At 50.0% G+C, this 11,363-nt stretch overlaps 1 protein-coding gene across 1 annotated transcript; it reads right to left on the bottom strand.

Annotated features, from left to right (window-relative positions):
• Positions 1-5,782: 5,782 nt before the first annotated feature.
• Positions 5,783-10,630, bottom strand: LOC125546167 (pentatricopeptide repeat-containing protein At3g13880-like). Its single transcript, XM_048710338.1, has 6 exons — positions 8,955-10,630; positions 7,527-8,784; positions 7,384-7,440; positions 6,838-6,957; positions 6,505-6,708; positions 5,783-6,161 (listed from the first exon to the last, which is right to left on the bottom strand). Exons 1-2 carry the CDS (start codon positions 10,586-10,588, stop codon positions 8,034-8,036), a joined length of 2,385 nt encoding a protein of 794 aa, XP_048566295.1. The 5' UTR covers positions 10,589-10,630; the 3' UTR covers positions 5,783-6,161; positions 6,505-6,708; positions 6,838-6,957; positions 7,384-7,440; positions 7,527-8,033.
• Between the last annotated feature and the right edge of the window lie 733 nt (positions 10,631-11,363).

The raw sequence follows: 11,363 nt of genomic DNA on the forward strand, positions 1-11,363 counted from the left end.
ACAAAGGGATCCAGAGCGAGGTCTAGCCCTCAGAGGAAGTGGGAGACGAACACAATGCTCTCGTTGGGTTCGGGAGTAGGGACGACCTGCCCTCGGGCGGGCAGCCTATGCGAAATTTCGGCGGTCAGATATCTGGCCTCCCTCAACTTCTTGATGTCCTCCTCCGTGGCGGAGGAAGACATCCACCGGCCTTGAAGGCTGGGTCCGGGCATGATTGAAGGTCCGAAGCACTTGACCTTGGCTTTGGGTGTTAGAACTCGAGGCGGGGGAGGGATTCGATTGAGCACGGGAGGGAAAAAGTAGCAGCCTTGTCCCTTTATAAAGAGGGTGAATATCAAGCGTCCTCCTCGTGGCCGTTTGGAACTTGCCTAAAATCTAGGAGTCCTAGGCATGGTTGGGTTACCCACGTCCGTATTGATGAGAATCCCGTAATAAGGGGAACACAATCTCTGCTTTGACAAGACGTGTCAAGAAACCGCCTCGCGTTATGTGCGGGGGCTGGTTAAAGAAAAAACGGTTCAAATAATTACCGGGCCGTGGCGTGATGTCATGCTGCCAAAACGTGTCAGTAGATTAGATTTGTGGTAGTATTATTCTCTCTACGGTGGTATGTGGAACTTATTTTGCAGGGTCGGACACTATCCTTATATTCAAATTCTTCTGTGGTGTATTCGGAGGAGGAACCCGCCTTGCAATGCCGAAGACAACACTGCGCGCCAGACTCATCGTCATTGAAGCCTGGTTCAGGGGCTACTGAGGGAGTCCTGGATTAGGGGTCTCCGGACAGCCGGACTATATCCTTTGGCCGGACTGTTGGACCACGAAGACACAAGATTGAAGACTTCGTCCCGTGTCCGGATGGGACTCTACTTGGCGTGGAAGGCAAGCTAGGCAGTACGGATATGTATATCTCCTCCTTTGTAACCGACCTTGTGTAACCCTAGCCCCCTCTGGTGTCTATATAAACCGGAGGGTTTTAGTCCGTAGGACAACATACAATCATACCATAGGCTAGCTTCTAGGGTTTAGCCTCTCCGATCTCGTGGTAGATCAACTCTTGTACTACTCATATTATCAAGAATAAATCAAGCAAGTCGTAGGGTTTTACCTCCATCAAGAGGGCCCGAACCTGGGTAAAACATCATGTCCCCTGCCTCCTGTTACCATCCGCCTTAGACGCACAGTTCGGGACCCCCTACTCAAGATCCGCCGGTTTTGCACCGACACTCTCCTTCAACCGTTGTGGACCTGTGCGGCTCCGAATTGAGCCCAATTTCGTGTGTGGTGGCTGGAGGTTCCTGGCCGTGAGGCAAACCCTAGGCGGCGAGCGGCTGTTGAGGCAGCGGTGTGGCCTGTTGTTGGCGGCGGATCGAGGTTCCACCTTCCTGTGTCTAGCGGAAGGCCTGACCTTTGCCCAAGCGGTCATGGTTGGTCATGGCTGGACGGGGAGATTGGAGAAGGGGAAGGCAAGGCGGTGCTGGAGGTGGGTGTGGGCGGCAGGCTGGCCAGGCCGGCGACGACTGGCCAGGGTGGCGCGGACCACCACAGCAACAGCCCTCTTTGGTCAATCCATATTTCGGTGGTGGATTTGGGCCAGGATCTGGATCCTTTGCTGGACAGCCAGTTCCTCAGCTGATGCAAACGGGGGAGTTCTTTGGTCCTGGATACAATCATTTTGGCAATTCAGGTATGCCCCCAGCCTCTAACCAGTCAGGATATGGGTTTGAACAACATATACAAATGGGGGGAGCCTTGGTAATTTTCAGCAGGCAGGGATGAATGGTCAGAGAACTGGTCAGGGGACAGAACAAGGAAAATTTGGCATTGGTTTCATAAATGCAGGTGCTAGTAGTAGCAACGCTAATGGAAAATCTGAGACTGGGTTTGTGGGGCTGGATTTGGTAACAATGCTAAAGAAATTGTTGGGTCTGGTTTTGTTAGTGATGGAGCTAATATCAACGCTTCTACTGATGCTAGTAGACCATCTTTCATCTGCTATAAATGTGAACAGCCAGGACATGGTGTTAAGGACTGTAAGACTTCGTTGTTCTGTGTTAATTGCACTAAATGAGACGCTCATATATCCCGCAAATGCAATCTACTGACGCAACCCAAAGCAGTGGCTGGTCTGATCGGGATAGGGGCAGATGGACTTCAGATGTTTACTGCACGATCTAGTAGGAAGCTGGAGGCAGATAAGGCCAAGCAGGTGATTGTTGTTATTACTGTGAAAGATGACGTGCTCACTGCACAACAATTGGTGAACTCGTTTAGCATGATGTTTCAGTGGGGATGGCAGTGGCAGGCAAAGCCGTACCTCAAAGATAGTTTTCTAATGAAGTTCCCTTCTGTCCAAAAGATAGATGAAATGAAAGCATATAAATATTTTGGTATGTTTGGCGGCAAAGCTAACGTGAAGGTGAACAGATGGACGAACTCCTCTATGGCCTCTTACAAGTTGTATGTATGCTGGGTCACAATATCAGGAGTGCCGAAAACATTGCATCATTACCAGGGCTTTTATGAAGTTGGGTCGCTAATCGGGCATGTGTTTGAATTGGATATGGAGCTGTACAGACAATGTGAGATACTCAGAGGAAAATTCCACCCAGTGCGCCTCTCCATGAGGATGGGTACATATACAACATTTTCTTTGACCTAGAAGACATTGTGGAAGAAGGAGGTCCAATGGAGGATGGTATCTTAGTGAGCCATCCTAGAGCTGTTGTAGAAAAATCAAGCAATAATGAGAAGGGACCTCGGGACAAATCATCCGGGATTGATGCTGGAAGTGGTAAATCTCCCAAACATGGTGCTCCCACAGCTTCTGATGCTGAAAATGGCGGTAGCTCACATGCAAAAGAGGTCGTATCTAGCCAATATGAGTTAGAAAAAAATTTAATTGCTGAGGGGGAAACTAGGAAGCTACTTCTTGAGAAAAAATTAACCAGTGAAAAGATGCTCTCGGGAGTGGAACAGGTCAATGCTGAGTTTGTTAAAGACACTGCTATGTTAGAGGACTTTACTAGGAGCAGCACGAGTGGGGGGACAGTAGTTACAGGACAATGCCTTCATCAAGGTAACGTCGCAGACCGCTGCCATCGTCCGCCGTCGGTTCGGTTTTCACTGGCAACTATGTCTGCCCGACTCGCAGCCGGGACTAGATTGCAGATCTCGAGATCTGCTCACCCAGCCTCAGGCCGACCACTTCCGATGTAGGAGATGAACACAACCGCCAAGTCCAGGGTCGCCGTCCCGGGTGCCCGCGTGATGCAGATCAAGACCAGGAGCGCCACCGTGATCCGAAGCCGAACCGGAGGTTGAGCGACTACAACATGGCCGCCGTCGCCGCCACCCGCTGCGACTACAGACCCGCTGCCACACTCCAGCCACCGTTGTCCGCCATCACCGCCAAGAAGATCAAGATCGGAGCCGCCGCGTCGATCTTGAGCAGCTGACGCGCCACGCGCGAGCAGAAGACCGCCGCCGCCGAGCCGCTCGGGCTTTGCACTGGCGGCGTCACCGACGGCGACGGAGAGGAGAGTGGTGGCGGGGGGGAGGGGGGCGGAGGAGGGAGGCGCCGACGCCCCGGTGCAGCGCGGCGGCGCTGCACGGGAGCGGGGGTAGGGAGGAAGGGTCCGGCGGCAGCTCTAGATCGGATCGCGAGCACCTCCTGGTCAAACTGGCCTATAGATTGATATAGATTGATTATTGAAAACTTCAGGGTTTTTTCTATACAATAGCAATGACGGGCCAAGAATATCTATTTTCTTTATTAATAAAAATAAAGTAGAGTAGATAGATAGATATTTAATACATTCATACCCGAAGAGGCTTCTTCATATTGCTTGTGTTCAAAGTGTGTACGAAAGGCACGTATGAGACATAAGTCATCTGCTTGCTTACAGAATTTTAGTTACTACCAAGAAAGTTGGGGACGTTCAGGTCTGGCTAGAAGAAAGGCCGAACAGCAGCTCTTCCGTCAGAGAAGACTTGGAGTAAACCTTTGAAACACAAAGGTTCCATCAAAAGTGAGTATGACAAAGACGGCACACTGCTCGAATGATCCTTAACGTGGCGAATGATTCATGGCGCCACCCGTTGTTGGAATGCACCATGGTATGCATCTAGGCTTTATTTTATTTTAAAGGAGGATGTACCTCCGGCCTCTGCATTTGGACGATGCATGCAGTCATATTATTAATTATTCACAAAAATTATACAAGGTGATACATCAATAAGTCCGAAGCCACCATCTTGGCAACGTTGTTGCTACTCCTATTCCCTTGATAAAGGTGTGCCGAATATCCGGACCTAATACCAAACAGACATCGCACCAAAGCCTAACATCTAAAGCCGGGTGTCCCATCCAAGCCACTACCTGGATTGGGTCCCACCCCGGTCTGGCACACTCCCAGTGACCACCGCACGCTGCAAGGGCCGTCACCTCCATCATCCCTCGGTCCATCCTCAGAGCAAAAATGATGTACCAAACTTGCCAGGCCTGTCTGCCGTCAACGCCACCATGACGTCAGACGGCTTCCTCCTCCTGCGCACGTCCATCTAGACACATCCGTCGTCGAGAATCAGCTACACCATGCCGCCAATACTCGTCGTCGTCGACGCAGTAGATCCAACGCCGCTCCACCTACCGACCTCCACACCGTCGCCGCTGCAGGAGCTGCCATGTAGAGCCCACCACCCACAGTACCTCTCCCCCGAACACCCAAGCCTCCCAAGACGGCGCCTCCATGGAGGACACGACGCTAAGGGCGCCGTCGCCGCCCAATCCAAGACGGATTTTGGACTTTCGTCCAAGAGTGGGTCAGAGGTGGATAGGAGGGGACCTCGGCTTTGCCTCCAAGGAGGGTAACGACGCCAAAGCCGTCGCCGATGTCGGGTCGAGCTAGCCGACCAAAGTTTTCTCCGGTCCCCAACCTGTACCACCAACCTCTGTCTGCTCCGGATCTGGCCACAAACCGAGAAACAAAACCATCCGGAGAAGAAAGCACCATGGGGCGACTCTAGTGCAGATTCGTCCGAGCTCTAGATCCAGAGAATCCAACCTGGGCAACGACGAGTAGCACCACCCCGCACTGGCCGCCGGCGTCCAAGCGCCAGATCGCGAAAGATCTGAACCGGACGCGACGGCTCACGCAGCCACCAGATCCTGGCGCTCCCGCAGACGCCAATCCGCGCTGCAAACGTGGACTCCAGCCATCGGCGCGTCGTGCATGCCGCCGCCAGGATCCGCCCGCAGCGCCGCCGAACCCCACGGTAGTCCGGTGCCACTTCACGCACAGGCCGTCCCGTGCCAGCCAGATCGCGCGTAGGGGAGAGATACCCCGCCGCCGCCCTTGCCGGCCAGGCTTCGCCCGACGGCCCTGATGGTGGCGGCGAGGGTGAGGGAGGTAGGGGAGAGATGCCCGGCGGCGGCGGCGGCTAGGGTTTCCCCCTGGCCGCCAACGGGGGCGGACGAGGGGGTTACGAGGGGGGATCTAGGCTTTAGTTGATACTGAGTTGCTGGCTTGCTGCCCAGACGCGAAGGAATGGCCATCTCTTCCATATCGTAGGCTCGAGACTATGTCTAATGAAGAGTTCACAAAGATCTTGATCACTCTATGGGCTATCTGTCACGTGTCCAACAAAGTCTGGTATTCATCCATTGATTCACCACCAAGTAACTCTCCGACTTGGAGGTGTCGAACGACAAGCCCGGCAGGCACATACCAACGGCAACGACCCAGGTACCGAAATGGATCTCTTCTCGAGCAGGCTGGGCAAAGCTTAGTAAACACTGGTACATGAAGATCCAAGCGGCAAGCGCATTCCAAATGTGACACCAACAATCCATGAACAAAAAAAATATCAACTTCACATACGAGCAGATCGAACGATCAACTAGTAAAAAAAAACTCATCGATTTTCAAATGAGACAGACTGAATAATGTCCAGATTTTCAATCAATGCACAGTCAAAGCCTCTCGGTGCGAAATCCAGGACTCCACCAAGCATATCCAGCCACATCCATGATCGTTCGCCCCCTTGGTTTGCCCTGTTTCGGCCCGGGTTATCCCCAGTTTGCCCCGAGTTTCCTTCTAGTACCTATGCCTCCGGGAAGGCGGGTGCTGCTGCTCCCACTGTCGCTCGAGATGCTCCTTCTAGTTTCAGAAGAAAAACAATTCTTTCAAGATCCGTAGATACATACGTCCTTCGTCCGGATTTATTAAGCCCCCTCTTATTTTGGGCCAAAGTTTGACCTAAAAAATTAACTAACAAAATGTAAACTATATGTCACAAGAATTATATTGTCGGAAAGCTCTTTCAAATACAAATCCAACAGTATAATTTTTTATGGCATATACTTTACATTTTAGTAGTCTATAGATGGTCAACATCTGACACAAAATACGAAGAGGCCCAATAAACCCGGACGGAGGGAGTACATTGGTGTGTTTTATTTTATTCTTGTAAAACACGAGAAACCCAGAAAAAGTCACTGACCTTCTAGGATTGCGGCTCCTTGATCTCTCTAAGGTCGCCTCGCATGGCCAACAAAACACAAGCAAGCAGCAAGCATTCAACTAGTCATGTTTCCTACACAGACCACTACACATGTTGCACTCGCCTTCCTCAGAGGACTGGGTGATGCAGAGTTGGATGAATCTCGCCTTCCACGCCAGCCTCAATGTAAGAGGTCCTCTGGTTCTGCTACCACAGAGAGAATTGGGTATATCATTTACAAAAGGAGATGGACTCTGTTGGAAGATTTACAAGGCAGAGTCGGTTCAAAAACAAAAAAAAAACGAGGAAGAGAGGCAGCAACAATTTCATTACCTATATGGAGAAATTGATCTGGAGCAAGAGTGAAGAGGAGGGGAGCGACTATGACGACTTGGAGGTGGTGGTGGTGGTGACCTTCTCGAAGGGCTGCTCAGTCTCCTTGGGGGTGGTGACCTGCTAATAAAAGCAAGATAAGTTAACTGCAACTTTCTGACACAAGTACAGCACCGAATAGGCCAACACAAAAAAACTGTGAAACAATTAGCAAAGATATCTCATAAATAAACCAAGATAACTGGCACATGGTAATGGACTTGCCCATCCAAATGTCCAGGCATTATCAATAAGCTCTAACACAATAATGACATGATCATGACCAAAATTGTATAGTGAAGTATAAACATGTCAAGACAACACTGTCCATAACTGAAGGTAATGCTTCCTGATACATGGCACACATAAGGCCAGTGTAAATTATACTGCTGTACAGTGGTCTCAAACCATGTATAACATACTGTATTTCTGGACAAGGTAGACAGATTGCACATAAGCGATCTATACAGGAAACTCAAACAATAAACAAAGCTTGAATTGACTTACCGCCTTCTAGGAGGCCCGGGTGAGTATCTACGAGGTGATGAGCTGCCACAAACCCTCCTAGGTGGCAGTTGCAAGACTAGTGTCAGCAATTCATCAGTATATTACAATACCTTAGATACAAGAACGAAATTTCCAAAACTCACCGCATTGGCGACGTGTGCCTTACAGGTGGTGAAGGAGAGAATATTTTCTAATTGGAGATCCTGGTCTTCTGTCACCATGCCTAACAGGGGATGGATCTGGTCAATGGCGAATAGGAGAATCAGCACGATGCCTTGGAGGTGATTCAGTGTACTCAACCATTCAGTTTGGCGGAGGCCACTTTTTAGGAGTTTAAGGCGCCTTTCTTCCTGCTGGCAGAAATGTAATAGGATTAAATCATCGCAAGGCTGCAATATGCCCCTACAGATCTTAATCCTAAATGGGAGAAAAGCAATACAGAGAACTGTCTTTTAAAGAATCAGAACACCACACTGGTGCCGTACACCCTGAATAACTTATTGGCTATAAAGCTTCAGGAGTTTACGTTCCCTAGGCCTCTGCTGAAAAATGATTTTCACTCCTAACTATGGTAACTAAATAGGTATGCCAACGTGTCAGATTTATCTTCAAGGATTCAACTTTGGAACCACTGCACTAGTAAGTAGCCACTACCAGTAATCCGCACAAGAACATGAGCCATCTCTGAAGTGATGGAAACGAATAGCATCTCTCAAGATTATTTCCCTCTTTTCACTCTTCGATATCAATTTCATAGCTAAATGGCAGTCACGGCAGACTCTCAGGTTCTTCATTACTCGTATAGGTGCTGACTGTGGTAAATGAATCAATCCTAATGCCACAGCTAGTTTCTCACTGTGCCAATTCATCCAACTTTGCTTGTTTCTAGTGATGTCATCTGACTTTGTGCCAGAAGCATCAGTGGCTGTCGGTTTATCAATCTTGGAAAGCATCTCTGCCAGTTTCGCATATATTGTGTTGCTCTCTGGATGGCACTTGTCACCGGCAACAAAAGAGTGAACCCCGGACCTTAGTTCAATCCAACTCAGACCAGGTTCTTTCTTCACACCTCGCTCTTTCATCACATCTCTAATTTTTGAAGCTAACGAGAGCTCCCCAGCATCCAGGTAAATGTTGTAGAGATTTACATAGGATGCTGAGGAACCGGGTTGTAGTTCCATTATCCTATCTGCAACAAGTTGACCTCTCTCCATGTCTCGATGGATACGACATGATGCTAGCAAAGACCGCCAGATGACAGGTTCATCATGGGAGATTGAATCCCTTATAAAAGCCTCAGCATCAGCTAGTCTCCCAGCTCGGCCAAGGAGATCAACAACACATGTGCAATGCTTTATGGTTGGACTCAATGCATACTCATTTTTCATGATTTCATAATACCTGCATGATACGATGAAAGGAATGGACAAATGAGAAACATGTATAATTCTAGTATAAGACAGTAAGTCACACTCCAGCAACACAAAAACCTCAAAGTTCCGACCATATACAGTTCTTTTTTCAGATAAAGATATATGTATGAATAATTGAAAATTGATGATCTGACATACCTGAGTCCCTCATCAACCAATCCTCCATGGCTACATGCAGTAAGGACACCGAGAAAGGTAATCTCATTTGGCACCACCTTTGCATCTACCATTTCACTGAAAAAACGTAAAGCCTCCCTAGCACAGCCATGCTGTGCATGGCTTGATATTACAGCAGACCAAGACACAACGTCGTGTAATTCCATCTCCTGAAACCTCCGGACTGCAGCATCCACATCCCCTGATCTAGCATACATATGTATGCAGGAATTTCCCATGGCAGTGAACCGACCAAAACCAGATTTTGTGGCAAAGCACTGAATCTGCTCACCAGTCCTTGCAACAGCCAAACTGGCACAAGCATTCATCACTATCGATATAGTGAAAGGGTCAGGTTTCAGTCCAGCAGCCAATAATTCATGGAACAAGGTCAGTGCCCTCTCGAAAAGCTCATTTTGAACACACCCTGAAATCATCGCTGTCCACGTGACGACATCTTGTTTCGGAACAGATCTGAAACACCTGAACCCATCTTCGATATAGCCAGAGTTGAAGTACAAGTCAATCAGTGCACTCCCAATGAAGTCATCTCCCTGGAAACAATGCTTCAGTACTTGTCCATGTATCTGTTTTCCGAATTCAATGTCACCTGCCAAGTTACAAGCTCGTATGACACTGGAGAATGTGAACTCGGTAGGCTCCATTCCTCGACTCTGCACCTCTGAATACAGACTTAACGCTTCTCTAAGGACATCCATACCGACAGCAGCCTCATCACGACACAGCCCCGCAATCATGGCATTGAACACAACCACATTGGGATCAAGCACTGACTTGAAGAGCGCAACAGCTTCACTCAATGCACCTTTCTTCGCATACATGTCAACCATCGCGCTCGCAAGAAACACGTCAGAGTCCGACCCAGCCTTCACCACGCATCCATGAACCGCCGCGGCAATATCCCTCACAGAGTTATCGCTGCCAGCGCAACACTTGATGACACTGCCAAGAGCAAAAGAATTCAAGCCCATCCCAGAACGGCGCATCAGAGCAAACACCCTCAACATCTCATCGTGCGCACCAGTGCGCACATAGCCAGAGACCAGCGCGTTCCACGAGACGTCGTCCCGCTCCTCGGCGGCGTCAAACACCCGCCTCGCCTGTCCCATGTCGCCGCACCTGGCATACATGCTGACGAGCGAGTTGGAGACGAACACGCCCCCGGCGAGCCCCTCGAGGACGGCCAGCGCGTGCACGGCCTTGCCCTCCCTCAGGCGCCCGGCCCGCGAGCACGCGGCGAGCGCGGCCGCGTACGTGAACCGGTCGGCCCTGACGCCGGGGGCACGGCGCGCGCGCGCGAAGGTCGCCAGGGAGACCTCAGTCTGTCCAGCGCGGGAGTAGGCGTCGATGAGGAGGTTAAAGGAGACGGCGTTAGCGCGGGGCATTTCGTCGAGCAGGCGGCGCGCGGGGCCGCCGAGGCGGCAGTACGCGGCGAGGAGCGTGTTGCGGAGGAAGAGGGACGGGAAAGGGTGGGCACGGACGATGTGGGCGTGGACGGCGGCGGCGTGGCGCGGCGTCGAGCAGGAGCGAAGGTGGTGGAGGTAGTAAGCGTCCAGGGACGGGAACGCCGCCGGCGGCGGTGCCCGCGGAGGCATCCCCGTCTCGTCTCGGGCGAACTGTTCGAACCGCGAAGGAAGTGATTGTGAACCATCCGATCAAAGTTTCGTGGTCCAGATCTGCTCTAGAATACTCCCTCCATCTACGATGTTTTTTGACATTCGTGTAGTGTCAAAAAAACGTCTACATTATAAAACGGATGGAGTAGAAGCCAATGCCAGATCTGCTATAAAATAGAACCCAAGAACCGAGAAGAAAGTGAGATGAGGGCACTTCTTTGAGTTTGTCTTTCGGATTTTGATCCTTCTCGAGTTCGTCCATTTGGACATAGTCGACGGAGCTCCGACGTAGATTCATGTCGTCTTCTTGAGGCGGTGAGGTTTGCGTTTCTCGTTATGTGACGAGATTTGGTCTCAGATGGTTCAGATCTATGCATGGATTCAACGACGATGACTAAGGATCCAGGGTGATGGTCCTTAGGGGAACATGCACCAAGACTTCACGGCTATCATCAACAAGGTCAAGTCAGCTCCGGTAGGGGAGCGGGGACATCGACGCGTCGATGGCTCGCTCCGACGGCGGTAGTGATCATCCAGTGGTGGGAATCTTTATATAATTTTTATTATATTTGAGATATTTTGTACACCCGATAAATTTTGATAATAGATCTAATCCTTTCCGCAAAAAATATATCTAACATGTTGTTATGAAAATTTATAGTAACTAGGTGACTTCCGCGTGCTGCTGCGGATTTTAAAGATTAATTTTGAATAATTTTGTACAAATGAAATGATCAAATCAAAAATTATTATT

Source organism: Triticum urartu, chromosome 3, assembly GCF_003073215.2.
Source record: "Triticum urartu cultivar G1812 chromosome 3, Tu2.1, whole genome shotgun sequence".
Classification (NCBI taxonomy): Eukaryota; Viridiplantae; Streptophyta; class Magnoliopsida; order Poales; family Poaceae; genus Triticum; species Triticum urartu.

Bases quoted from the DNA above. Each gene is read 5' to 3' on its own strand.
- LOC125546167 (XM_048710338.1), bottom strand. From the start codon at position 10,588: ATGCCTCCGCGGGCACCGCCGCCGGCGGCGTTCCCGTCCCTGGACGCT. The intron at 8,785-8,954 runs GTATGTCAGATC...CGTATCATGCAG, and splicing joins TTGGTTGATGAGGGACTCAG to GTATTATGAAATCATGAAAA.